General features: G+C 50.4%; 1 protein-coding gene across 9 annotated transcripts; it reads right to left on the bottom strand.

The window, feature by feature from the left end:
* Positions 1-646: 646 nt before the first annotated feature.
* LOC149120629 (uncharacterized) lies at positions 647-26254 on the bottom strand. Of its 9 annotated transcripts, XR_016226233.1 has the most exons (5): positions 25254-25430; positions 23718-24124; positions 12861-12884; positions 8746-12228; positions 647-3106 (listed from the first exon to the last, which is right to left on the bottom strand). XR_016226233.1 is itself a non-coding variant. In XM_089321695.1 (4 exons), the coding sequence occupies exon 4, from the start codon at positions 2933-2935 to the stop codon at positions 2012-2014; it is 924 nt and encodes a 307-aa protein (XP_089177821.1). In that variant the 5' UTR covers positions 2936-12228; positions 12861-12884; positions 23718-24124; positions 25254-25408; the 3' UTR covers positions 647-2011. The 9 variants fall into 9 exon arrangements, 1 of the variants encoding a protein (XP_089177821.1); XR_016226238.1 differs by lacking the exon at positions 25254-25430 and adding an exon at positions 25946-26254 and having other exon boundaries at positions 647-12228; XR_016226239.1 differs by having other exon boundaries at positions 647-12228; positions 23718-23973; positions 25254-25425.
* Positions 26255-26269: the final 15 nt, after the last annotated feature.

Below are 26269 nucleotides of genomic sequence, written 5' to 3'. Positions count from 1 at the left end.
TACAATTTATTTGAAAGGCAGAGTTAGAGAGAGAGAGCTAGAGCAAAAAACCTTCCATTAGCTGGTTCACTCCCCAAATTCCCACAATGGCCAGGGCTCTGTCATACTCAAGCCAGGAGCCAGGAGCTTCTTCCAGGTCTCCCATGTGGGTGCAGGGGCCCAAGCACTTGGGCTATCTTCTGCTGCTTTCCAAGGAACATTAGCAGGGAGCTGGATCAGAAGTAGAACAGCCAGGTCTACAACCAGCACCCATATGGGATGCTGGCATGGCAGGTAATGGCTTAACCTACTATGCCACAATGCTGGCTCCTACCATAATTTAGAGGGGGGAGGAGGGAGGGGAAGGGAGAGAGAGAGAGAGAGAGAGAGGGAGGGAGGGAGGGAGGGAGGGAGGGAAAGCATAAAGCAAAAATTAATTAGAAGGGACCCAGAGCCATACAAAGGCTTGGCTTGGCATTGGTGTACTTTGCAGCCACTGGAAGCCACTGAATGAGCCAATACAGAATGCAGTGTGGAAAGATGAATTCTCTTCTCCTGCACCCGAGAGAGAAGGAAGAACCCCTGCAGTTATTTGTCCCGTCCCGCGGGACAGCAACTGGGGCCGAGCACCTAGAAGGAGAAATGAAAGGGACAGGAGACACAAGGATGGCAGCAAGACAGGTGCCGATCAAGCTGCGACTTTATTTTTCAACCACACACTTATATATCATCGAGGCAGGGTATCGGGAGGGGGAAGGGGGGGGGCTTATCTTGTAGCTGCAATGCTAGTGCAAGTAGGGGAAAGGTTACAAGGCCTTAAGGCACAAGGTCACACAAGGTTGCGTTATCAGTACTATCTGGTCTGGCCTGTCTAGCCCTGTCTCTCCACTAAGAGGTCACATGCTGCGTGGTCCCCGACATATCCCCCTTTCTTATCAATTAAACAGAAATGGCTACCGGTTAGGCCAAGCATGATGAGCGAGCAGTGCCTGTCTTAGGAATCGACCCGGGGCTCCATCACCTCTTACCCGTCATTGGATATCCTTGCCAGTCCCCAAGGACTCCTGTCTTAGGTGGGTGAGGTTCCGGGAAGGTGCCCGTCATTGGCTTACTGCTCATTTTATTGATAGGCCTGGGGCCCTTCCTGGGCTCCCGACTGGGGCAGCGGCAGACCGAAGGGGAGAGTCAGTTGTTGGAGGGACTGTGACCTCACTGGCCAGACTTCACCGGCCGGAGAGAGAGATAACGTTTTCCATGGGATCTTCCATGGCCAGACTTTGGTAATGTATTTGAATTGGTCTGGCTGCTAAATTATCTACTTGTTGTCTGATAAAGGTCATCAGCCTATTGAGGAGACAAGGACCTATAGATAGCACAACAAGCAACCCAACAATGGGGCCTAAAAGCGGTAGCAAATAGGGAAGCAGTCCATTCCATCCAGTCCAAAAGGGATTTTCAGCCATGGCACGTCGACGACGCTCCAGATCTTCTTGAAGTGTCTTGATTTTATCATGAACAATGCCGGACTTGTTAGCATAAAAACAGCATTTTTCCTGTAAAGCCAAGCAAATACCTCCCCGTTCAGCAGTAAGCAAGTCTAAGCCTCTACGATTTTGTAGAACCACTTCCGCTAGGGAATCAATTTGATCTTGAAGGTCCTGAATGGTGGTGGATAGGGTCTGCACATCATTAATAAGTTGTTGGGACAATTCTCTATATTTGTGGACCGCGATTCCTAGTCCTGTGGATCCTGTAACCATAGCTGAGGAAATTCCCAATGTGGCTAATAAAGGAATAAATTGAATAGCTCGTTTTTGTCTCCCTGCAATATAATCAAGGGAGGGGATAGGAACAGGGGTATCTCCATTGATAATCTCTATATCAGGAAAAAGTATAGCATGCATGCAATTACCGGTCCAATTTGTTGGTAAAATGGTATAAGCTAAATTATCCCTACATACAAAAACGGTGGAATTAGGGGCATAAAGAGGGTAGTTTACTGTTACATTATTTGTACAGAAAGGAGCAAGACCTACATCGATATCGAAGGGATTGTTGTTGGGAGGTTTATAAAGGCAAGTGATATTTTCCGTTGGGACAGGAAGAACAGGAAAGGGCTGCATAGGGGGGTGGCCCAAGAAGATATTGAACTCAAGGGTATTATTAAGCGGTAGAAAAATGGCAGAGGAAGGGGGGGTCCCTGGCGTAAACAGAGCCAGCAGTCTGTTGCAAGGCTTGGGGCAGAGAGATTAAGCAGTTTATGGGTGTTGGTAAGGATATCAATGGTATTGACATCCAAGTCTTTATTTCCTCTGGAATGAACTTTAGCCAGGGGGTGGTATAGGAGGGAAGGGTAAAGGTTTTCAAATACGGTTTTGAGTACCTTTTGTGTTTTTAATTTAGTAAGGGTATCCTGAGGGCCTCCACCATCAGACACTCCCACAGGGGCTATAGGGTACCAGCAGGCTACTTGTCCCTTAGTGGGGCAGGAGGGGGAGCTGAAGCGTGAAGAGGATAACTCTCCTCCGAACGTTCCCTCATAATCTCCTGATATAACGGCAAACAATAAACGCTGATTTCCCTTGTTACAGGTTTGATACTGTGTATAACAGGAGGAGTGCACGGAGTAATGGATAGTTTTATTGCACTCTGATGGGCACTGATCCCCAGTGCGGTAAGAGTCTAGCTTAGGTTTGGGAACACAGAACCATCGGGAACCCGGGACGATCAGATAAGCAGTTTTATCTCCGCAGTCTTGTGTAAAATGCGGCTTTTGAGCACGGCCACGGCCACGGGTTCGTGGGAAGGATACTATTATGCCCCCTGAGCAGGTACAAGGGTGATGCTGTTGAAGGTATTTTTGAATGCCCTGAGGGTTGTCAAGCCCTGCAAAGACTGGTGGAGCCCAATGGATGGTGTAGATTGCCATCATCAGGAGAGCAAGGCTGAGGGCCATTGTATTAGGGCCCTTTGGAGGGGTTAATCAGTGAGCCCTCAGGAAATGTAGCAGGGGAGGAGAGAATAGAGAGAAGATAAGATACTCAAATAGCAACAATGGCAACAATTCCAGCAATAATAAAGAGTCCTGTAATGAGTCCCAGTAGTGTCCAGCCGGGTCTTTTCATTCCTGTGGGTATAAAGAAAAGGCGTTCTCAGGGCCAAGTACAGGCTCTGGAACAACATCATTATTTGTAGGAATTGGTGGATTAACTTGTTTAATTAATCTTTCAGGTAGCCATCTTGGTGCCGATTGTTTTTGGTCCAGGATGCAGGCTGAGCCACGTCCCCAAATGAGTACTGGATCTGGGCCGTGCCAGCTACTGGTGAGGGGGTCTCACCACATTACCATAGGCGGAGCCGTATCAGGGGAAGGGTGCCAATGACGGTCCGAAGCTGAATGATTATTATTATCCAAGGTCAGGAAGTTTAGCACAAAGAGCGCATGATTCAATCGGTCGCGGGGAGAGGCAAAAGACAAGGAAGTGGCTTCAAGCCGAGTGAGCCAAGTTTTTAGTGTTTGATGGGCTCTTTCAACAATTCCCTGTCCCTGTGGATTGTAGGGAATTCCTGTAATGTGGTTAATATGGAGCGCCTCACAAAATTGTTTAAACTTAGTGCTGACATAAGCAGGACCATTGTCTGTCTTAATCTTAACAGGTTTTCCCAGTACAGAAAGAGCTGTGATAAGGTGCGAGATAACATCCTTAGCAGCTTCTCCTGTGTGGGGGGAGGCAAAGACAAAGCCACTATAGGTGTCTATAGAGACATGGAGATACTTTAGTTTGCCAAATTTTGGGAAGTGTGTGACATCCATTTGCCACAGTTGATTAGGGAGAAGACCACGCGGATTGACTCCCAAATGCGGTACAGGTTGGCTTGTAACACATGAGGGGCATTTTTTGACTATTTCACGAGCCTGTTCTCGTGAAATTTTACAAAACAAACGGAGAGATTGAGCATTTAAGTGATGCAACCTATGCAAGTTTTGAGCTTCCTGTACTGATCCCACAATTATGGGGAAGGTAAGCCTTGTAGCAGCATCTGTCTGGGCATTACCTTCTGAGTTCTGAGCTTTCTGCACTGATCCCACAGTTGTGGGGAAGGTAAGCCTTGTAGCAGCATCTGTCTGGGCATTACCTTCTGAGTTCTGAGCTTCCTGCACTGATCCCACAGTTGTGGGGAAGGTAAGCCTTGTAGCAGCATCTGCCTGGGCATTACCTTCTGAGAGTGACCCTGCTAGGCTTGTGTGTGCCCTAATATGTCCCAAATAGAAGGGCTGTTGTCTTTCTCGTATTAGCTTTTGAATTTGTATAAACAAGGGCATAGCGTTGGAAGTTGTTTTAAGAAAAGGAGAAGTCTCAAGCAACGGAATGGAGTGAGCTACATATGCACTATCGGTATAAATATTTACAGCCTGACTGGAAAACTGTGTAAAGACTTGAAGTATGGCATACAGCTCAACCAACTGAGCCGACTGATAAGATGTTTTAAATACGTGGGAATGGTTATCTGCCACGAAGGCAGCCATTCCATTGGAGGACCCATCTGTAAACACCGTAACAGCCTTTGGAATGGGGTTACTTTTTGTATTTTTTGGGAAAATAAAGGAATAGGATTGGGCAAACTGTAACACGGGGTCATCAGGGAGGTGATTGTCAATGACTCCCATAAATCCTGACATGGCTATTCCCCAGTCATCAGAAGTTTGAAGAAGGAACTGGGTCTGTTCTCGGGTATATGGCACTACTACAACATCGGGGTCTTTTCCAAAATATTGGCGGGAAAGGAAACGAGCCTTGATGATTATTGAAGCAACCTGAGACAAATATACTGCAATTACCTTAGATGAGGAAATGGGGAGATGAACCCAGAAAAGAGGTTGACCCTTTTTATTGGGCATGAGGGATTTTTGCCAAAAAACTCCAGTGGGCGTATGTGGTGTGGCTAAAACTACAAAAAGCAGGGGGAGAGTATAAGAAATCTGTGAAACAAACTGTTGGCTGATGGCTTGCGCTACTTGGTTTAATGCGTCTCCCGCAGCAGGGGTGAGCTCGCGGGGGGGAAGAGGGATCTGGGTCTCCTCGCAGAATGTCATTGAGGGGCAAAAGGACATTATTAGATATTTTTAAATAGGGCCTGAGCCATTGAATATCTCCTAGAAGTTTTTGAAAATCATTAAGGGTATGGAGGCAATCCAAGCGGAACTGGATGCGGGGCACAAAAACCAAATCCTGTTGTAATTTTAAACCTAAATAGGTAAAGGGGTCTTGTAACTGGACCTTATCAGGAGCAATTTGTAAACCAAGGGTAAGAAAGGCTTTAGAAAGTGCTGTAAAGCAATCTTGTAGGTCTGACTTGTTTTGAGCCACCAGTAAAATGTCATCCATATAATGTAGAATATAAATGTGCGGCCAGTGTAAACGAACCGGGTCCACTGCCTGTGCTACAAACTTTTGACAAAGGGTGGGGCTATTGGCCATTCCCTGGGGCAAGACTTTCCAATGAAATCTTTGCATCGGTCCCTGGAAATTAACACGGGGGAGGCTAAAGGCAAAATAAGGACGATCATCAGGGTGTAGAGGAATAGTGAAAAAACAGTCTTTGAGATCTATAATTATTTTGTAATAACCATTTGGGATGGCCACGGGGGTTGGGATGCCAGGTTGGAGGGCACCCATGGGTGCCATGACCTTATTAACGGCGCGCAAATCCTGTAAAAGGCGCCATTTACCAGATTTTTTCTTTATGACAAAAATGGGCGTATTCCAGGGAGAATTGGAAGGCTCTAGGTGTCCAGCCGTGAGCTGCTCCTGTACAAGCGCTGTAGCGGCATTTAGCTTTTCTTGAGTAAGCGGCCACTGATCCACCCAAACAGGAGTTTGAGTATTCCATGTGATTTTATCTGCATGGGGTACAGGAAGGCCAGTGGCCGTTACTAAAAATCCGAATATCCGAGCCCATGTCTATCTGTTTTAGAGGGGGCTGTAATAGGTTGAGTTATGCCCTGTCTCATTTTTCCAAGTCCTGTGCCAGGCACATAATCCATGCGCAGCATTTGTTGTGTGACCACAGCATTAGGGCTGCACAGGATAACTTCCATTTGGGAGAGAATGTCACGTCCCCACAGGTTAACAGGAAGGCCTGGTAATACAAAAGGAGTCACAGTGCCCTGATTGCCTTCCTTATCTTTCCAGCGTAATACCCTTGAGCTGACTTGGGGGTTATTGGACTGGCCTATACCTCACAAATCGGTGAGAGATGCGGTCAGTGGCCAATGAGTGGGCCAATGATCTTGAGATATGACCGTGGCATCTGCCCCTGTGTCCAAAATGCCCTTGAAATCCTTTCCTTCAATAGTAAGGGTTAACACAGGCCTATTTTTTGTAATTGGCTGGACCCAATAAGCATCCGAGGAGCCCAAAGGGGTAATGCCTCGGGGCCTGGAAGAAATTGAGGATGTGCTTCCAGTAATTAAAGGCAGAAGAACCAGTTGTGCTAGACGGGTGCCCTGTGGAACAGCAGCTACTCCACTGATAGCGGCTGCTAGGATTTTTATTTCCCCGGTAAAGTCACCGTCAATAATACCGGGAAAAACTTGAATGCCTTTAAGGGTGGCTGATGCTCGGCCAAGAATAAAAGCACAGGTACCCGAAGGCAAGGGGCCCCCCACCCCTGTAGGGATAATTTGTGGGCCCTGGGTGGAATCTAATATTGTATCGGAGGCGGCACAGAGGTCCAGTCCTGCACTACCTGGGGTTGCTCGTTGGAGAGAAGCAATTGTTGAGGTATTTGCTGAGCCTGAGGCTGGGAAGGGACAAATCGTACTGCCCCAGGGTTTGTCCTTTGAGAAACTGGGGCCAGGGGCTGGCCCCTCTGGGAGTTTCCCGGCACACTAGGAGGGAGGGGTTGGCCTGAAGAATTAGTCTTTGACCTGCATTCATTTGCCCAGTGATAACCCCTATGACATCGGGGGCATGGGGTGGAGGGGAGCGGCCTACCTGGAGGAGATGGAGCCGCGCCTTGGGCCATGGGCCTGTTTGATAAGGCAGTTGGACATTCGCGGGCAAAATGTCCAGGCTGTTTACAGGCGTAGCAAGTGGAGGTCCCCTTGGAGGGATTTTGGGTCAGTTTGAGTGCGGCCCCAATTGCCAAGCCCATGGCATGGGCCGATCCCACACCAGCGCAGAGCCTCACATAGTCTGAAAGATCACCCTTATGTTTATGAGGCCGAAGAATATCTTTACAAGCTGGGTTGGCATTTTCAAAGGCGAGGTGCGTAACAAATGCACTTCCATTTTCTCCTGGGCCAACTAGTCTCTCAGCTGCAACATTAAGGCGCGAGACAAAATCACTATAAGGCTCGTCGGGCCCCTGCTGAATCTTAGCCAAAGAGGTAGTGACTGCTCCCCTTTGAGGGAGCTTTCTCCAAGCCCCTAGTCCGGCAGTTTTAATTTGCGCCAGAAGTCCATCAGGGAACTGGGCTTGTGAATTGTTGGAATTATACGGGGCATCTCCCAAAAGTTTTTTGAGGGTCCAATTTTTAGATGAAGCTTTAGCAAAATTTTGTTGGGCTATTTCTTTACAAATTTGAACATAATCAGCCCTCCACAGGACATAGTCACCTCCGCTGAGAGCAGCTCTGGCGAGGAAGTCCCAATCATTAGGTGTAAGCCACCGGGCACTCTGGCTTTCCAATAAGGCCTGAGTATACGGGGCAGTGGGACCATACTGGGTGCAAGCAGTTTTAAGTTTTTCAATAAATCTGAGACTAAGTTTTTTTTATAGGGTGGCGGCTGTCCATTACCAGGTCCTTGATTGGGGACATGATCTTCCTCCTCCGACCCAGGTTCCTCACTATCTTCCTCAGAATGGTGGGGCGAATTCTCTTCAGCCTCATTTTCCCCATCAGCGGCAGGCTCAGAATGACCTCCGGCTTGCCTCCTGGTTACAGGGAAAGCTAGAAGGGGTTGGGTTTTGGACCTGACTTTACCTTGTTTAGGTTTTGTAAGGGGCTGCTCTAAGGCAAGGTGGCAGAGCTCCTCGTCAAGGGATTTTATTTCCTTAAGGAGCTGGATGTGCTCTCGTCTCTGTTGAAGTGACTGTCGCAAGGCCGACAAGTCAGGCACAGCAGGGTTAAAGTCATAGAGAGCCAGGGCACAAATGGGAAGGTGCGGGTGAGTATTGTATGGCGGGGGATTTTTAACATTTTGGGGCCAATTGGAATTATGATAGTGCACGACCTCTTCCTCTGGGGCAGCTTCCTCATCTGATTCTAATTTGTCTCGGATGGCAGGATATAGTCGGCTCGCTTCGTTGGTAGGGGCTAAAGTGGGCTCTTTAATTTTATTGTTGGGGTCATCATCAGTGGAGGGTATATCTAGAATGACAGATGGGCATTTAGATGCAGGTCGGGAGGATTGCTGTAACGTCTCCTCACCATCCCTTACTAGGGCATCAATAGTCTTATCTAGGTGACGGGTTTTTAGAATGTCATTAATCAGGTTCCAATATGAAAAAATTGTAATAGGCACTTTTGCAGGGCCAAAGGTCTCATGAAAATCCTTTAAACAACTTCCAACTCTTTCCCACTTGATCTCGTCAATTGTTCCTTCCTTGGGGAACCAGGGACACAATCTTTCTACATACTCAAAAAATGCCTTTAGATCCTTATTTTTAACCCGAACTCCTCGTGTCTTGAGGGCCTCCCTGAGACCCGAAATGAACATTTCCCGTGACGATAATGCCTGTCCCATGGCTGTCACTTACCTTGCGCCGTCTTCACTCCACAGCGTCGACCGATGCTGATGATCTCGGGTGGGCAGTTCCGAGCCAGTCGCACAATCACTTGGATCCAAGTTTTCCTCCTGGAAGGCGGCGTTCCTCCAATCTTACAGGCACTCGAACCCCAAGGGCCGCACTCGAGCCCCACGTTGGGCGCCAGTTGTCCCGTCCCGCGGGACAGCAACTGGGGCCGAGCACCTAGAAGGAGAAATGAAAGGGACAGGAGACACAAGGATGGCAGCAAGACAGGTGCCGATCAAGCTGCGACTTTATTTTTCAACCACACACTTATATATCATCGAGGCAGGGTATCGGGAGGGGGAAGGAGGGGGGGCTTATCTTGTAGCTGCAATGCTAGTGCAAGTAGGGGAAAGGTTACAAGGCCTTAAGGCACAAGGTCACACAAGGTTGCGTTATCAGTACTATCTGGTCTGGCCTGTCTAGCCCTGTCTCTCCACTAAGAGGTCACATGCTGCGTGGTCCCCGACAGTTATTGGCATTCGATGGCATAACCTTTTTCTTTTTTAAAGATTTATTTTATTTTTTTTGAAAGGCAGAGTTACAGTGAGAAGGGAGAGACACAAAGATTTTGCTTCTGCTGGTTCACTCCATCAATGGCCACAACAGCCAGGGCTGGACCAGGTTGAGCCAGGAGCCAGGAGCTTCATCTGTGTCTCCCACGTGGGTGGCAGGAGCCCAACACTTGGGCCATCTTCTGCTGCTTTCCCAGGCACATTGGCAGGGAGCTGGATTGGAGGCAGAGCAGCCAGGCCCGGAACCAGCACTCTGATATGGGATGCCGGCATTACAGGCTCTGGCTTAACCCAGGGCACCACAAGATAGCCCCCCATTTCTCCTTTTGATCGCTAACACGCCGTCATCACACTGTGTGTCAGCAGTCAGTCACAGGTAACAGGCATGGTTCAGAATGCACCAGACACACAACTGCTGTTACTGAGCCACCTGTAAAATTCAAGTTTGGTCTTCCTGTGTTCAACAGCCTTGGGCACCAAGAAGCCCCGCCCTCCCTGCTTCCTGTAGCACCACGTGGCTGCTGCTCCTGGGCACACCATCTCTACACTCTGACATCGCTCACCCTTGGTTCTGTTACTGACTCGTGTCTGCCTGCTCACACGGCTCGGGCTTCCCGGTGCCCAGCCTCTCTCTGCGCCAGACTCGCCGAAGTCTCCAGAGCTGAATGGCTGTCACCGCCCACGTTCAATGCTGTGTGCCTTGCTTAGTGAACCGCTCTGTCCCTCAGCTCCATCGCTGGGCTGGCCCTTGGGCTTCGTCCCTCCCCTCTGTTCCCAAGCTCCTCCCTCACTAGGCACCGAGCTTGTCCAGCCAGATGTGTCTCTCGGCATTTAATCTTGATCAGCTCGCACCTGCTCTGCACTGTAGAGAAAAGAGGTCTTACAGAAGGACCACGCTGGGGCCAGCCTTGTGGTGTGGCAGGTCAAGCCAAAGCCTGAGACACCGGCATCCCATGTGGACGCTGGCTCGTGTCCTGGCTGCTGCACTTCCGATCCAGCTCCCTGTGAGTGCCCTTGGGAAAGCAGTGGAAGATGTCTCAAGTACTCAGGACCCTGCACCCACATGGGAGACCTGGATGGAGTTCTTGGCTTCAACCTGGCCCAGCCCTGGCCATTGCAGCCATTGGGGAGTGAATGAGCAAATGGAAGATTCTCTCTCTGCCTCTGCCTCTATGTAACTCTGACTTTCAAAGAAATAAATAAATCTTTAAAAAAAGAAAAGAAAAAACAAAGGCAAAGACTAAAGGAAGGGAAAATCAGAAACCCCGCACTTCCTCACTGCAAACGTCCCAGAGCAGTCGGCCATGGAGACGGTGGATCACTCAGAGACAGGTATGGAACTTGACGAGATCCCTTACAAAACCACCATGTGAACATATTCCCAAGGGCAAAGTACAAACACGGCGCTAAGAAATCAAAGCGCTCTCTCCATCACCTCCCATCCCCGACTCGCTGCCCGGAGGAGGAGGAGGAGGAGAGCTCGCCTGCCAGTCTGGGGTGTGTCCTCTGGATTTCTCTCCGTGCATTTACGCTATCCCATCTTCAGCAGAGTGTGTGGGGCGCCCTCCTCCACGCTGGGTTGTTTACCTGTCACTAAGGTTAAGGCAAAACTATCAATCTGATGAACTCCTGTGTCTCCTCTAGATGGATTTATTTCCTGCTGCTGACAAGTTGGGGATCACGAGTAGACGAGAGTGTGTATTTGGGTTTGAAGGAGTTCCTGTTCCCTTTTCTCTTTTACTATGTAGCCCCGGGGGCCGGCATGGTAGGCAGCAGGTTAATTTGCTGCCTGTGACACTGGAATCCCCTGTGAGCGCCAGTTTGAGTCCTTGTGCTCCATTTCCTATCCAGCTTCTTGCTAATGCACCTAGAAAGCAGTGAAGATGACCAAATTCTTGGTCCCTGCTACCCCCGTGGGAGACCCGGATGGAGATCCAGGCTCGGGGCTTGGGCCTGGCCAGCCCTGGCAACTGCAGCCATTTGGGGAAGAGAACCAGCAGATGGAAGGTTTTCTCCTTCTCTCCGGGTCTCTCCCTCTCTGTCATTCTGCCTGTCAAATAACTCTTTTTAAAACATATAAATGTAGCCCTGGATAGGTAGCTTCACCTGTCTGAGAATGTTTCTTCAACGGAATAAAAGAACTCATTAAGCTCTCCGAGGTCCCTCTTAAGTCACACACGTTACGTCAGGGTCGGCGGAATCTGTGAGTTGTTTGGGAGATCTTTGTGAGGTTCTGCCGATCGACCAAACTCAGAAACTGCGAAAGCAGAAGCAGAAAGGACTTTCATTGCGGGGTCTTAGAAACTGTACTTGGGGAGACACAGGTCCAGATAGCTGTGAGTCAGCGTTCCAGAACAGGGCAGGGAAAACGAATTTCAACAGGTCAGTAGCAACTCCTTTGCAGGCCCCCCCTATCGAAACAGACAAAGGACAGGGCCTGTGTGACTGACAGAAGGGCAAGAAAAAGTGCACATGATTGATAATGCAAGACTCCCGGAGGCTCCCTGTCTGGAGTCTGGCTGCAGGGTGACCGGCTGGGTGTCCGCAGAGGTCGCCGAAGGGCACACTCCCAGGCTGCAGCCAGCGGGGAGCCCGAGTCCTTCTGCATGCTCACCCGGCTCCACCTCAATAAACGCTTCATGCTGTTTTCAGCCTACCTTGCCTCCCATCGCCACGGTTCTTACGGTTTATTCCAGTTCAGTACCTGTATTATTAGAGGGTATATTTCAGAATCCGTGTAAACGGAGGTTACTGAAATGTGCGTTGATACTTATTTACGTCACGTTGTTTTGAGGGTTTTTTTTCTTCATTCTAGGTGGTTTTGTGTTTGCGATTTTTTTCTTTCGTTCTTCTGTTGAAATGCAGCTCGGCTGACAGCAATGGTTTTTCCTCGCTCTCAGCGACTTCTCAGATGTCAACGTGCATTACTTTGAAACTGTTATGGAAAATTGCAAACATACACAAGTAGAAATAATTAATATAATAAGACCCTATGTATCTGTCAAAACAAACAAACAAATTTGGCCTTAGGTAAACAGGGGTTTTGTTCAAAAAGACCAATCGTAATAGGACAAACGCTTCCACCACGTGATCTGCATCAGAGTCAAGGTTGTGGAGGTTACTTTCACAGGGAGAAAGCCGTGAGGGAAGTGGGGTGACAGAGCCATTAAACACCCAAGATTTCCGCCCACGGATCCTTGGGAGGGGCTGCGGGGAGAGGACGGAGGGTTCCACATTCCACTGAGGTCCCAGTGTTCACCCAAGTTCAAGGACGGGCCAACAATGAAAGGCCAGGGAGAAAAATGTCTAAGATGTGGTCAGGTTAGCAGGCATTCTGTGTAGACCCATCAGTGAGGACAGACAGCTCAATCATTTGTCAGACGAATCAACAGGTGTTTAGTGTCTGACCTTGTCCCAGCAAGATCGACAAAGGGCCCAGGACTCTTAGAAAGTAACGTGGGGAAAGGCTGTGTTTCCTGAGAAACCGAAGGCTGGAGGGGTTTCTTAACCATCCGGAAACACAGGTCCCAGGTAACACTCAATACTGTAATAGTCATCACTACTCACCTTAACACTTGTGTTTCTTTTTACCTGTTTAAGAAATTTATTATTTATTTTTTTGACAGGCTGAGTTAGACAGTGAGAGAGAGAGACAGAGAGAGAGGTCTTCCTTCCGTTGGTTCACCCCCCAAATGGCTGCCATGGGCAGTGCGCTGCGCTGATCTGAAGCCAGGAGCCAGGTACTTCCTCCTGGTCTCCCATGCGGGTGTAGGGCCCAAGGATCTGGGCCATCCTCCACTGCCTTCCCGGGTCACAGCAGAGAGCTGGACTGGAAGAGGAGCAACCGGGACTAGAACCCAGGGTGCTGGCACCACAGGCAGAGGATTAGCCTAGTGAGCCACGGCGCCAGCCTATTTAATTTTTATTTGAAAGGCAGAGCAACAAAGGGAGAGACAGAGACATTGCATCTATTGGTTCCCTTTCCAAATGACCGCAACAGCCCCAGTTGTGCCAGACCGAAGCCAGGACCCTGGAACCCAGCGTAGGTCTTCCACATGGGCGGCATGGACGCAGTGACTTGGGCCACCGTCTGCTGCCTCCCAGGGTGCACATTAGCAGGAAGTTAGAGCAGAAGTGGAGGCAGGGCTTGACCCAGGCTCTCCAGTATGGGATGTGGGCAAAGCCCCTGCACCACAACTTGCATCCTGAGCACCAGAGCTCGGCCCCAACCCTGGGCACTGGACCACAGCGTGAGGGCGTCGGAGGGGAATCACGGGGGCTGTGCCAAACGCTGGCCCTTAACAGTCTTCAGCTCATGCCGCACTTGCTTATCTAGACCTATAAAAAATTTGGGGGCCGGCGCCACGGCTCAATAGGCTAATCCTCTGGCTGTGGTGCCAGCACACCAGGTTCTAGTCCTGGTCGGGGCACCAGATTCTGTCCCGGTTGCTCCTCTTCCAGTCCAGCTCTCTTCTGTGGCCCGGGAGTGCAGTGGAGGATGGCCCAAGTGCTTGGGCCCTGCACCCACATGGGAGACCAGGAGAAGCACCTGGCTCCTGGCATGGGAGACCAGGAGAAGCAGCTGGCTCCTGGCTTCGGATCAGCGCGGTGCGCCAGCCACAGCGGCCATTGGAGGGTGAACCAACGGAAAAGGAAGACCTTTCTCCCCGTCTCTCTCTCTCTCTCACTGTCCACTCTGCCTGTCAAAAAAAAATTTTTTTTAATTTTATTTGAACAGTATTCTTCCCCCACATAGTCAGAGGTTTTCCAGTATCTCTCTAATTCCTTCCAAACCTGAGAAGGGCCTTAGCATGACTTAACTCCAGACACACAGCTGCTACTTCACCAAGAGGTTTAGACTCACTTATTTTTTTAAAGAGCTAATTATGATGGTTTCCGGTCAATAATTGTTTAATTTATTGATGTTTTATCAATTTCTGCAAATTCCTTACAATGTTTCATTATTTTACATTTTTCTTTTTTCTTTCAGTTAGGGGCTATGGGTGTGAATTTCTCCCGCCGTGAGTGTGGCTACGAAACCTTTACCCTCACTCTGAAGTTGCAGCAGAGCTGGGTGTAACATTCTGCATGGTAAATATCCCTGTCCCCTTCGGAGATATTATCTGGCGGATTTACCTGGCATCTGTCATGCTTCGTGAGTCAGTTGCCTTTCACTTACGAGTAACATTGTTTTTCATCCTGGTACCTCTTACTATTGTCTCTCTAGTTAACCAGACAGTATGTGTTTCCTAGATATGCTGTGTATCACAGGGAAAATGCAGCACCAGCTATGAAATATTTTTCCACAACACTACATCCCAGGGAGCCTCTAGATACAACCTCAGTTACAGGACACGAGGAGATGGGAGCTGCGGCAGCACTTCAGGGACGCGCTGAGCCAGATGTATTTCCTCCACATGTCAGAAACGCTATAGGAAAAACGACTTAGTTCCCTCAACCAACAAATGGCTAAAAGAGGGAAGAGAGAGATTATAACTGTTTAAAACAATATTTACTTATTTGAAAGATGGGGTTAGAAAGATGCAGAGGCAGAAAGAGAGAGAGAGAGATCTTCCATCCACCGGTTCACTCCCCAAATGGTTGCAACAGGCAAAGCTGGGCTGATCCGCAGCCAGGAGCTTCTTCCAGTCTTCCACATGGGTGCAGGGGCTCAAGCACTTGGGCCATCTTCCACTGCTTTCCCAGGCCATAGCAGAGAGCTGGATCAGAGGTAGAGCAGCTAGGTCTTTCACCAGTGCCCAAATGGTTTGCCGGCACTGCAGGTGGTGGCTTTACCCACTATGGCACAGCGCCAGCCCCAAAATTATGACTTTTTAAACACTTTAAGAAACATCCTGGGACCAGCACTGTGGCGTAGCGGGTAAAGTTGCTGCCTGCAGTGCCGGCATCCCATTTGAGTGCCAGTTTGAATCCTGGCTGTTCCATTCCAATCCAGCTCTCTGCTGTGGCCTGGGAAAGCAGTAGAAGATGGCCCAAGTCCTTGGGCCTCTGCACCCACAAGGCAAACCTGGAGGAAGCTCCTGGCTCCTGGCTTCGGATCAGTGCAGCTCTGGCTGTTGCAGCCAACTGGGGAGTGAACCAGTGGATAGAAGGCCTCCCTCTCCCTCCCTTCCTCCCTCCCTCTCTCTCTCTCTCTGCCTCTCCTCATTGTAACTCTGACTTTCAAATAAATAAATCTTAAAAAAAGAAAAAGAAAAAAGCAGCAGTAGCGGAGCAGCAGGGACTCGAACCAGCACTCAGATGGGATGCCGGCACTGCAGGTGGCAGCTTTATCTGCCCTCATAAATTATTTCCAAATAATATTTTTGTAACTTTTTTCATTTTCATCCTTTTTCAACTTATTTTTTTGTACAAGGAGTGAGGTAGGGATCTAACTATATTTATTGAATACCCAGTTTTGCAAATACCACTTATTTATATACACTGCCACTTTTATGAGTAACTAAATCCCCATATGCATTTACGAGTATTGATCACTGGGGCTTGTCTGAGTGACCTTAACCCTGACCCCACTAGTTGAAACAGCCTTGCATTCCCTGGAGGGTCCCGGGAATTCCAGATGCTTCTCACTATGGATAGCTAATAAATTCTGCAATATTCTCTTTACCATACGCTTTTCCTCCAAACTGCTATGACTCAGGGAGGTATCAATAGATTTACATGCACTTCCTCCATGATTTCACAGTCCTCTTGCTCTCTGTCCTTGGATGCCACATTGAGATTTTGAAGCCTGGTCTATACTTCCCCATCAATATACAGACTTTATTTGCAAGTGGGTGACAGGGGCAGGAGTCTGACATAGCAGTCTGGACTATGGGACACCCGCAGTCATACTGGATGTCTTGGACTCAAGTCCTGATTCCAGCGTCCCACTAATGCGCACCCTGGGAGACAGCAGGGGATGGCTCACGTAGTTGGGTCTCTGCCACCCAGATGGAAGACCTGGACTGAGTTCCCAGTTCCTGACAAACTTTGGCCTGGCTCATCCTTGGTCCCAGCAGGCACTGCATCAGTGGATGGGGTCTGTCCTTCTGCCTTTCAAATAATCAGATGCACAGAAATTCATTAGCACTTTTTAGATCGTCATAGGATGGGGTGACATAAAGGGAACATAGAAGGGAAATGAGAGGGACAGAGTTTTGCATGAAATGGAGTAAAGCTTAGGTAAGAATTTTAGAAAATACAACAGAATGTAAGTAATAATTGCCTTAGTCATCAAGGGCTTTGTCTCTGCCCCCTCCAGTGAAGGAGACCCAGATCTCCTGAGAGTCCTGGCTTCAAAGAAGAGCATTCCAGCCGCAGCAGTGCCTGGATGGCTCCTCCCCGGGGGCCCCAGCCAGCAGGAAGTTGAGAGTGGAAGAAGAAAGAGGGAACAGTGGAACTGAACCCCACGTGCTCAAATCAACACCCGGCCTAGCTCTTGAAGAGAGCTCAACCCTGGCCCCGCATCTGAATCTCCTGGGAAACTTAAAACACACCCATGTCCTGGAGCAATGAAGTAAGAAACCTGTCGCCATAGGATTAGAAGTTCACTTCTTCCTTGTGTCCTTGTTATAAAAATGTGCAGCTTTAGGAACAACGCAAGAATGTATTTTGGCTTTATTGGGCCATTCTAAAAGTTCAGAAAATCGGTCTAAGGACAGCTGAGTGAAGTGAGTTCCTTTCACAGTCCACAGAAATGAAGCCCGGACCCCAGTGCCTCGACGTGGTCTTTGTCAGGCTCCAGTCTCCCACCCTCAGCCTTAGTTCCTCAGTCTTCACGTTGATGGGTACATATCACCTCCTACAGTTAACTCAGTAAGTCAAGGGAGTGGCACGAGACTAAGTCCAGACCCCCCAAGACCCCAAATCACAGAGAAGTCAGTGATTACATCCTCTATACTTCCCATCCCAATGCTCAACTCTGTTTTAAAATTGTCTCAGGAACTCCAGGCCCCAGTCAACACAATTGTTAACATCCATTCTACCCATAGACCCCAGACAGACCAGAGCCCACTCCACCATCACAAAATATGCCAGTCTCCCATCGCTGACCAATCAAAGGAGGGCTACAAGCACTGTGGACCAACCAGAGACTCTTACATGAGCTGATCTCACACTGCGCAAACCCAGATTTGATCTATGAGATCAATGCCCTTAACCTTCAGGGAGTTCAGGAATGTAACCACAGCCACCTGACTCCTTGCTCTGCACTTTGCAGAATAAACTACTTCCTTGTGCCCCCCTAGTATCAGTGACCAGCTTGCTGCGTGTTGAGTGAGTGGATCCAGGTTTGGGGCTTCTACAACACATCTAGAATATTCAGGATCACGAACTCTTGAGTTTTAGCCTGGCCTAGAGTTGACCATTGTAAACTGTTTTAAAAATGCACATTGCATTGATGAGAGTCCTTTGGGTTACAAGCAATAGAAATCAACTTGGGCTAAATTGAAAATAACGTACAGGAAAGCCACTGGCTGACCCACAGAAAGACAAAACTATGGGCAGAATTTGAGACGCTCCCATTGGAATGGTGCAGCAACGTTCTGTGGGATCTTTCTTAAAGTTTAGGTAATCTGGGGCTGGTGCTGTGGCACAGCGGGTAAAAGCCACAGCTTACAGTGCTGGCATCCCATATGCGTGCTGGTTCAAGTCCCGGCTGCTCTACTCCCGATCCAGCTCTCTGCTATGGCCTGGGAAAGCAGTAGAGGATGGCCAAGTCCTTGGGCCCCTGCACCCACATGGGAGACCCAGAAAAAGCTCCTGGCTCCTGGTTTCAGATCAGTGCAGCTCCGGCCATTGAGGCCAACTGGGGAGTGAACCAGCAGAGTAAAGACCTCTCTCTCTCTCTGACTTTCAAATAAATAAATAAATCCTTTTTTTTAAAAAAAAAAAAAAAGTTAAATTGTTACAAAAAAAAAAAACCTATAGATAATCTGCAGAGAAATTCTTGAACCAGACACTGTACTAGGGGATTGGGTGATGTGAGTGACATTCCCATAAGGATTACGTGAAACGTGGGAGAGATACTTCCCCAGGTAAGTGCAGGGTCCTGCTCTCCCTAAGTGGGGAAAGAGATGAGCGGTCTGTACCACATAGATGCTTAAATGGGTAGGAGATACTGCTACGCTAGACTAGCTGGTGGACTTGACCTACCCGATAATTCTGCCTGTGAAGCAACATACCACAGCAAAAGCCAGAGCCAAGCTCAACAGGCAACTAATTTGGGAACTAAGATCTCAGTTCAGGAGCTAACACCATGAGCTTGTGCCTCCAATCAGGTAGCAAGGATGACCTATGCTGACTCGGGGCTCTTGGCTGCCACCTAGTGGTAGCAATGATGGGACCCAGTGCCCAGGCTACCAGGTTAATGTGGTTAGGAGTCCACCTAAAACATTACCTGTCGGCTGATCCAGGAGCTGGACATGTAAGTAGGGGCTATAAAGACACATTGTTCTATCAAGGTGTGCTCCCGTTGCCAGGGAAGGAGAAAGTGTACCCCACGGGCAGTAAGTTTTCCAATTCCCATCAGCATTTATCTGCATCCCAGGTAGTAGTTGGCCACTCCCCAAAAGGTAGGTCCACAGCCTAGAACCTGTGCGTGTGCCTCTTTGGAGTAGGATCTCTGCAGGAAGACTCTCAAGGTGAGGTTACCTTGGATTATCCAGCTGGCGCCAGCCCAAGGATAAGACACACAGAGACAAGGAGAGAGGTGGCAGCTGGATAGAGGTGGAGGCTGGAGTGACCCAGCCACAGGCCAAACAATGTCTGGGGCCACTGGGACCTGGAAGGGGCAAAGAAGGTTCCTCCTCGGGGCTTCCAGATGGAGTATAGGCCTGACGACACCTCTAGGATCTAATTCTATATTTTTAATTTTTATGTGTTTAAATGGCAGAGATACAGAGACAGAGAGAGTGATCTCATGCCCTGGTTCACCTCCCAAATGCCTACAACAGCTGGGGCTTGGCCAGGCTGAAGCCAGGAACAAGAACTCGAGCCCGAAGCCCACCCAGGTCTCCCCCATGACTGACAGGATCCTGACTACTTGAGCTATCACCTGCTCCCTCCCAGGGCACACATTAGCAAGAGGCTGTACTCAGAGGCAGAGCCAGGACTCGAACCCAGGAACCCCGATATGGGACATGTGGGTTCCATGCAGCGTCTTACCTACTACACCAAATGTCTGCCTGGACTTCTGTTGTTGAAACCACCAACGTCCTGAGAATTTGGTTCAGCAGCCCTAGGAAGATAACGCCGTTGATATCGCTGGGCACCAGGACTTGTTCCAAACAGTGGCGTTGGGCCCCCACCCCGCGTACCACCTAGGTGGCACCTGCTGTATACTCCTAGCCTCTCCGATTGCTGGGGCCACTGAGCCCATTGATATGGGACATGCAGAGCCTTCCGTCAGTCAGCTCAAGGGTCTTCCCTCAGTGAGTTTTGCCCAACACCAGGAATTCAGACAAAGGCCCTATATTTAAGTGACAGATGGCAATCGGAGCAACAAGAGCTTAGAGATAGACAATTGCTATATTACCCATTACCACAAACCCAGGGGGATAGAAAGAAATTGAATAAGAAAATCCCTGCAGTGGAGAAAATGCAGTCCAGCCGGCTCTGAGCGTGCTCCCTTGAAGCATTGTTGAGGGGATATGCGGTGACCTTGGGTTTCTATCCAGGTTGGAGGAGGTCAGAACATGGTGCCTCAACATGCGCCACCCTGGCGTAAGGGTTATCTTGGGCTGAAGGTAACAGAGACAGAGCAGGCACAGGGAGAACTCTCTGCCTCCCCCTTCCTACCTACAGGCAGGCACACGATGTCTCTGTGAAGGTGACAGCAACTTCCCTTTGTACAGGTGTCCCCTCTCCCATACCAGGACAACCAGAGACGGCTCTGAGGTCAGTCAGCAAACACACCTCCTATTTTCTAGTTACTGTCCCATCATCTATCCCCCTAGGAGCCAAACCCCCTTTCCCCCGATGTGTCGCCCTTCATTAAAATGGTATAGAAGCCAACCATTTCTCTGGGATTTCTCTTCTTTTTGCAAAGTCCCTGCACACATAGGCTATTAACATGCATATGTGTTCTTTCCTGTGAGTCTATCTTTTGAAAGCTTAATTCACAAGCCCCAGACACAGAATCCTTAAGAAAGCGTGGAAGGAGAGGTCTTTCTTCCCTACAGTGTGGACTAAGGATGGAAAACCAACCTCAGGGTGAGAGACCATGCCCATGGGGTTCCAAGCATCAAAACACACAGGTAAAGTCAAAAAGACAGTGACCATGGGAATGGCAACGCTATTAGGACATATTGACAGAAGAGCTATTTGGGTTAAGGGGAAGGAAAAAAAAAACAGTTAAAATTCCAGTTGCCATTGGTCAGCCAACAAGCCTCTCCCACACAGACAGCAAAGTAACAACCCACACTCCAGGATGTGACATCTGTCTCAGATCTCTTTGAAAGGAACGATTCCCACCACTTCAAAATTACAGCAGAGGGTTTGTGGGATGGACAACCATTCCCCAGTACCAATAAAATGGAATTCTTTAAAGATCGCAGGAAGTTTGATTGATACGGCTAATACCACGGAGGAGACACAGGGACAGGCTTCTGGCACCATGGCGACTCCCACACCCCACTTCAGTTCTACCTGCGTTTCCAGCTTCCCGCCCATGTGCGCCCTGCAGGCACCAGGAGAGAAGTCAGGTACTTGGGTCTCTGCCACCTGGACCTGGACGGAGATCCTGGCTCCTGCCTTCCGCTTGGCCCAGCTCTGGGCGCTGTAAGCATCTGGGAAGTCATCTAGTGGTCGAAGATTCTCTCTCTCTGCTTTTCAAATAAATATTTTGTAATGAAGGCAACGGGTATGAATACTCTTACTGGTGACTGTGGTAAGCACACACAGAGGTTCTTTTGCTTACTGATAGGGGTAACTTGTCTGACCCGTGAAGATGATGTTTCTGTGCCCAGGACTTATTTGCAACTATTTTTTTTTTTTTGACAGGCAGAGTAGACAGTGAGACAGAGACAGAGAGAAAGGTCTTCCTTTTTGCCGTTGGTTCACCCTCCAATGGCCGCCGCGGCCAGTGCATCGCGCTGATCTGAAGGCAGGAGCCAGGTACTTATCCTGGTCTCCCATGGGGTGCAGGGCCCAGCGACGTGGGCCATCCTCCACTGCATTCCCTGGCCACAGCAGAGAGCTGGCCTGGAAGAGGGGCAACCAGGACAGAATCCGGTGCCCCGACTGGGACTAGAACCCGGTGTGCCGGCGCCGCAGGCGGAGGATTAGCCAGCCTAGTGAGCCGTGGCGCCGGCCACAACTATTTCTAATCAAGTTCTGCTTCCCCGGAGTTGGCAGTCGGACAGCCTGGGGTGGAATGGACATGGCCAAGATAACACCAGTGATCTATGACATCTGATTTTTTTGCGACTTTTTTTTTTTTTTTTTTTTGACAGGCAGAGTTAGACAGTGAGAGAGAGAGACAGAGAGAAAGGTCTTCCTTCTGTTGGTTCACTGCCCTAATGGCCACCACGGCCGGCGCTGCACCAATCCGAAGCCAGGAGCTGGGTACTTCCTCCTGGTCTCCCAAGCGGGTGCAGGGGCCCAAGCACCTGGGCCATCCTCCACTGCCCTCCCAGGCCACAGCAGAGAGCTGGACTGGAAAAGGAGCAACCAGGACTAGTACCCAGTGCCCCAATGGGACTAGAATCCGGGGTGCTGGCGCCTCAGGCAGAGGATTAGCCAAGTGAGCCCCGGCGCCAGCTGCGACACCGAGTTTTAACCACTCATATTCAAGCGAGTACTGGGCTTGGGGTTGGGGGAGAGGGAGTTGTTAATGACACAAGCAAGTTGTGGGGTTGGTGTTCAGAGTGCCTGTGAGGGGTAGACACAGCTACAACGGCACAGGTGACTCCATGATCAACACAGACCCCTCCTGCCACCACGGGGACCTCATGGCATGATTATTTGGGATCAGGGCATTTTCTGGGCTGCCTACAAGTAGCCTTGGTCACCACACACCTTGACAGCAGTTCTTTTTGGACTAATTGCACTTACCTACTGCTTAACTCCTCATGCACAAAAACTGTCCCAAGAGCCAGAGACACTCCTCACCTCCCGCTGGGATGCAGAACAGAACTGGAGTAGACGGGAGACTTGTTGCAGGCCAGTGGCCTCTGTATAAACCTGAGCTGAGCTGAAGAATGTGTGGGCACAGCTCATTCCTGTGAGCAGCTCGGAGCCCAAGCCTGGGTAGGTGCAGTTGAAGTCCACCACACGAGACAAAGTAGTAACAGTGGTGCTAAGAGGTTTGTGTGGTGAGAAAGGCTTGGACACACAGCCCAGGCTACTTCACCCATCTGCCGAGTTTTCATCGTGCAACACACATGGACTCGTTCCTCCAGGAATAATTGAACATCAACTGTCTGCCGGACACTCCCGGGCACTGCCATGAAGAACAGGACTCGACAGAGCCCCTGGACCCCCGGAGCTGCCTTCCTGTAGGGACACGGCAGATTAACAAATAAAAACACACACAGGTGGCTTGTTCCATCGGGACGGTAAACAGGGACACAGGAACTGTTACCTGGCCAAACCGCACTGCCTCGGTCTCTAACTGAAATTGGACACACACGCCAGGCTGAGGCCAGGAAACAAGATCCGCCACTGAGGGGGCTGGAACCTTGACCTTGAACTCAAGGTCACCAATTTCACCTGCCTAAGACCTGACCGAACAGTTTGGGTCCATGGCCATTAGGTGGCAGTAGTGTGCCATTTCGCATTTCTATAACTGAACTTAAACACACTCTGCCCTTTCTGGTGTGGAAACCACCTGATTTCATGATACTGCTGAATAACATGTTTCACATACATGTGATGGTGCACGCCTTTCAGCTCCCCCTGCCCCAGGTCTCCGTGTCGGTGTCGGCTGCTTTCCACTCTTAACTGGGACTGCCTTGCCGGTCAACCCGCCTCCCTGCACCTGAGCGTCCGGAGCTCTGCCCTGACCACGCTCTCTGATTACAGAGCACCGGTTCTACTTCAATGCCAAGGTCCCCGCTGTGGACTTCATTATAGACAATACGTTTCCTCCTTTGTTCACCATCCTTTCTGCAAATTAAAACTGAGGGCTGAGTCGCAGCCTACAACTCCAGCAACCTGGGAGTGCTGCTTTGAGTCTCAACTGCTCCACTTCCCATCCAGCTCTCTGTTAATGCTCCTGGGAAGGCCGTGGAAGACGGCCCAAGTGCTTGGATCCCTGCCACCCACTGGGGAGTGAACCAGCAGATGGAAGACTCCCTCTCCTCTCCCCCCCCCCCAACTCTGCCTTTCAAATAAATAAATAAATCTTTTTTTTAAAAAATCATCTTGGCTTGTAAATATTTTAAAAAACAGAATTGAATAATGTAGAATAAAACTACTTACCCTCGGGGAGGCATTTGGCCTACCAGTTGAGACACCTGCATCCCATATTGTAGGGCTTGGGTTCGAGTTCTTGCTCTGCTCTCCACTTCCGCTTAGCACGTATACCCTGAGACGCAGCTGGTGACGGCTCGAGTACTTGGGGTTCTGTCACCCACTCACAAAACCAGAATTCAGTTCCCAGCTCCAGCTGCAACCTGGCCCAGCCCTGGCCGCTACAGGCATTTGGGGAATGAACCACGGGATGGAAACTCTCTCCCTTTCTTAAGCAAAGAAATAAATTGATTACAACAATTAGCTTAAGCTGCGTATCCAACACAATTGGAAAGACTCAAGTCTGAGGGAGACGACAGACGCGATGTGGTTGATGCTGGCCAAGATGAGTGTGCCAAGCCTTCCAGTGCACCAAGCTGTGGTAAACCACACAGGTGTGTGAGTCACATTAGCATCCCTGCCTCCCCTCCACCCCACTCCCAGGAGAAACAGGAGGGACGAAGGTTCCCAGAAGACCACAGCAGGAAGCAGACAGGGGAAGAGGGAGCCTTCAGGGCTGTCCAGCGGCCCCAGAGCTGACACAGGAGAGCATGCCGCAGAGAACAGCTCGCGGAGCCCAAGGGTGGGCTGCAGACGGCTCAGGACACAGCGGAGGGGGGAGGGGAGAGGGGAGAGGGGAGAGGGGAGGGGGGAGGAGGGAGGAGGGAGGGGAGGGGGGAGGGGGCAGAGGGGACGGGGAGGGAGGAGGGAGGAGGGAGGAGGGAGGCGGGAGGCGGGAGGCGGGAGGGCCACCTGGGTTTTCCACCAGCTGCCTTCCATTTCAGAGCTGGGGAAGGAGAAATTGGCTGGCCTGGCTGAGTCAGGTGTCATTGGACCCCCAGATGGGTGGCTCTACCCCTCTGACCGCCCTAGGGAGGGAGCGAGAACTCTCCAGAAGGAATCTGGGGTGTCATTAGCACAGCCAGGGCGACTGCATGTTAGGTGGCCAAAAATACAACCTCTAGCCGAGCCAACGGGTTGACCTTCATTTGGAAGGCTCCCTCCACCGCAGGGGACGCTCCCTGTCTTTCTTCTACTCATGGCTTTTGTGGGGACCTTTCTGAAGTCAAATGGCTGCATTATCCAACCATGTCTGAGGGCTGGTGGGTTGCTGTGCTCAGTGAGATAAAGAGGAGGAGACCCACAGAGAAGGAAGTCTGGGGCGCCGGGGTGGGGGTGGGGGTGTAACCACTTCCTAATTTGGGCCTGGTTTCCACCCCACAAAGCACTGGCCCTCACCATCTGCCAGCGGCCTTTGGTCCCAATCCCTGGAGCGCTCGCTCACGACAAATCCCAAGGCCCAAACCTTCCCAAGATCTTTTCAAGCACAAGACAGAGAGGCCGGCAGAAGCCGGTCCAGCGCTGGCCAAGTCGGGCATTTGCCACTCGCCCGTCTCGCCGGCAGGCTCCCTGCCTCCCTGCCCCAGAATGGCTGCGCGAGGGCTGCAGTCAGCGTCCCCAATGCCCTCTTCCTCTATGGGGACTCTGGTGGCTTTGTCAACTCACCCATGAGGCAGGGAGGTGGCCGCTGCAGGCCACGGGCCAGGAGCGAGGGGAGAGCGCTCCCGCGTCTGCGCTCTGAAGGCGCCCGGTCCTGCTTGAAACGCCCTCATTATCCTCAGAACCGGCAGCTGCCCCTGCGCTTGTCCGTGCTTCCTGCCCCCAGGATTGAATCCTGATCGAATCCTGCTGTTCGGGGCCCCTCCCCCACGCCGGAGCCCTTTGCACTCCGCGACCCCTGTGTTTTGACACTAACTGTGGTTTTCAAAAAACATGAGACATGAGATCTACCCTCTTATAAAGAAAGTCTAAGTGTGCAATGTTCTTACTTACCTAAGGTGGTCCCTTGGGACCCACGGGGGCAGGCTGTTGTTTCTAGAACCCCCAAATCCGAGGGTACTCGAGTCCCTTATGTGCAATGATGCAAGGGTTGCATAGAACCTGCACATATCCTCCTATGTACAGCGAGCCACCTCCAGGGCACGGTAAGCAGCACAATGTGTGCGTGTGGCTTTTTAAAATGATTTGACAGGCAGGGGGGGGAGGGAGGAAGGGAGAGGAAGGGAGGGAGGGAGGGAAGGAGAGAAAGGGAGAGAGAGATCGCCCCCATCCACTGTTCCACTCTCAAGTGCCCACGGTCCTAGCTGAAGCTAGGAATGCAGTCTGGTCTTCCACATAGGTGGCAGAGACCCAGGCACCTGCAGCCTCCCACGAGGCACAGGAGCAGGAAGCTGGAACCGGGAGCAGAGTGGAGTCAGGATGCAGCCCGCGCACTCGGACACAGGATGTGGGCGCCGCCGAGGCCGGTTAACCACTGGTCCCCAGTGCAAGGAGTGGCCGTGCCTCCGTGTAGGGCAGAACGGCAAGGAGAGAATGTCTGTACGTGCTGGCTACTGACGCAGTTTTCTTCCCTATCCGTGGACTCAGAGGTGGAAACCACTACCTGTGCATCGACCAGTGCACGCCCAAGAAAATGTGGGCGCGGCATGCGTGCACGCATGCGCAGTGTTGTTCACCGTGGA

Source organism: Oryctolagus cuniculus, chromosome 19, assembly GCF_051225735.1.
Source record: "Oryctolagus cuniculus isolate XC-2025 breed Fujian yellow rabbit chromosome 19, ASM5122573v1, whole genome shotgun sequence".
NCBI classification, from domain to species: Eukaryota; Metazoa; Chordata; class Mammalia; order Lagomorpha; family Leporidae; genus Oryctolagus; species Oryctolagus cuniculus.
This window is presented reverse-complemented; position numbering and strand designations above follow the sequence as displayed.

Excerpts from the sequence above, each read along its gene's own strand:
- LOC149120629 (XM_089321695.1), bottom strand. The coding sequence starts at position 2,935 with ATGGCCCTCAGCCTTGCTCTCCTGATGATGGCAATCTACACCATCCAT.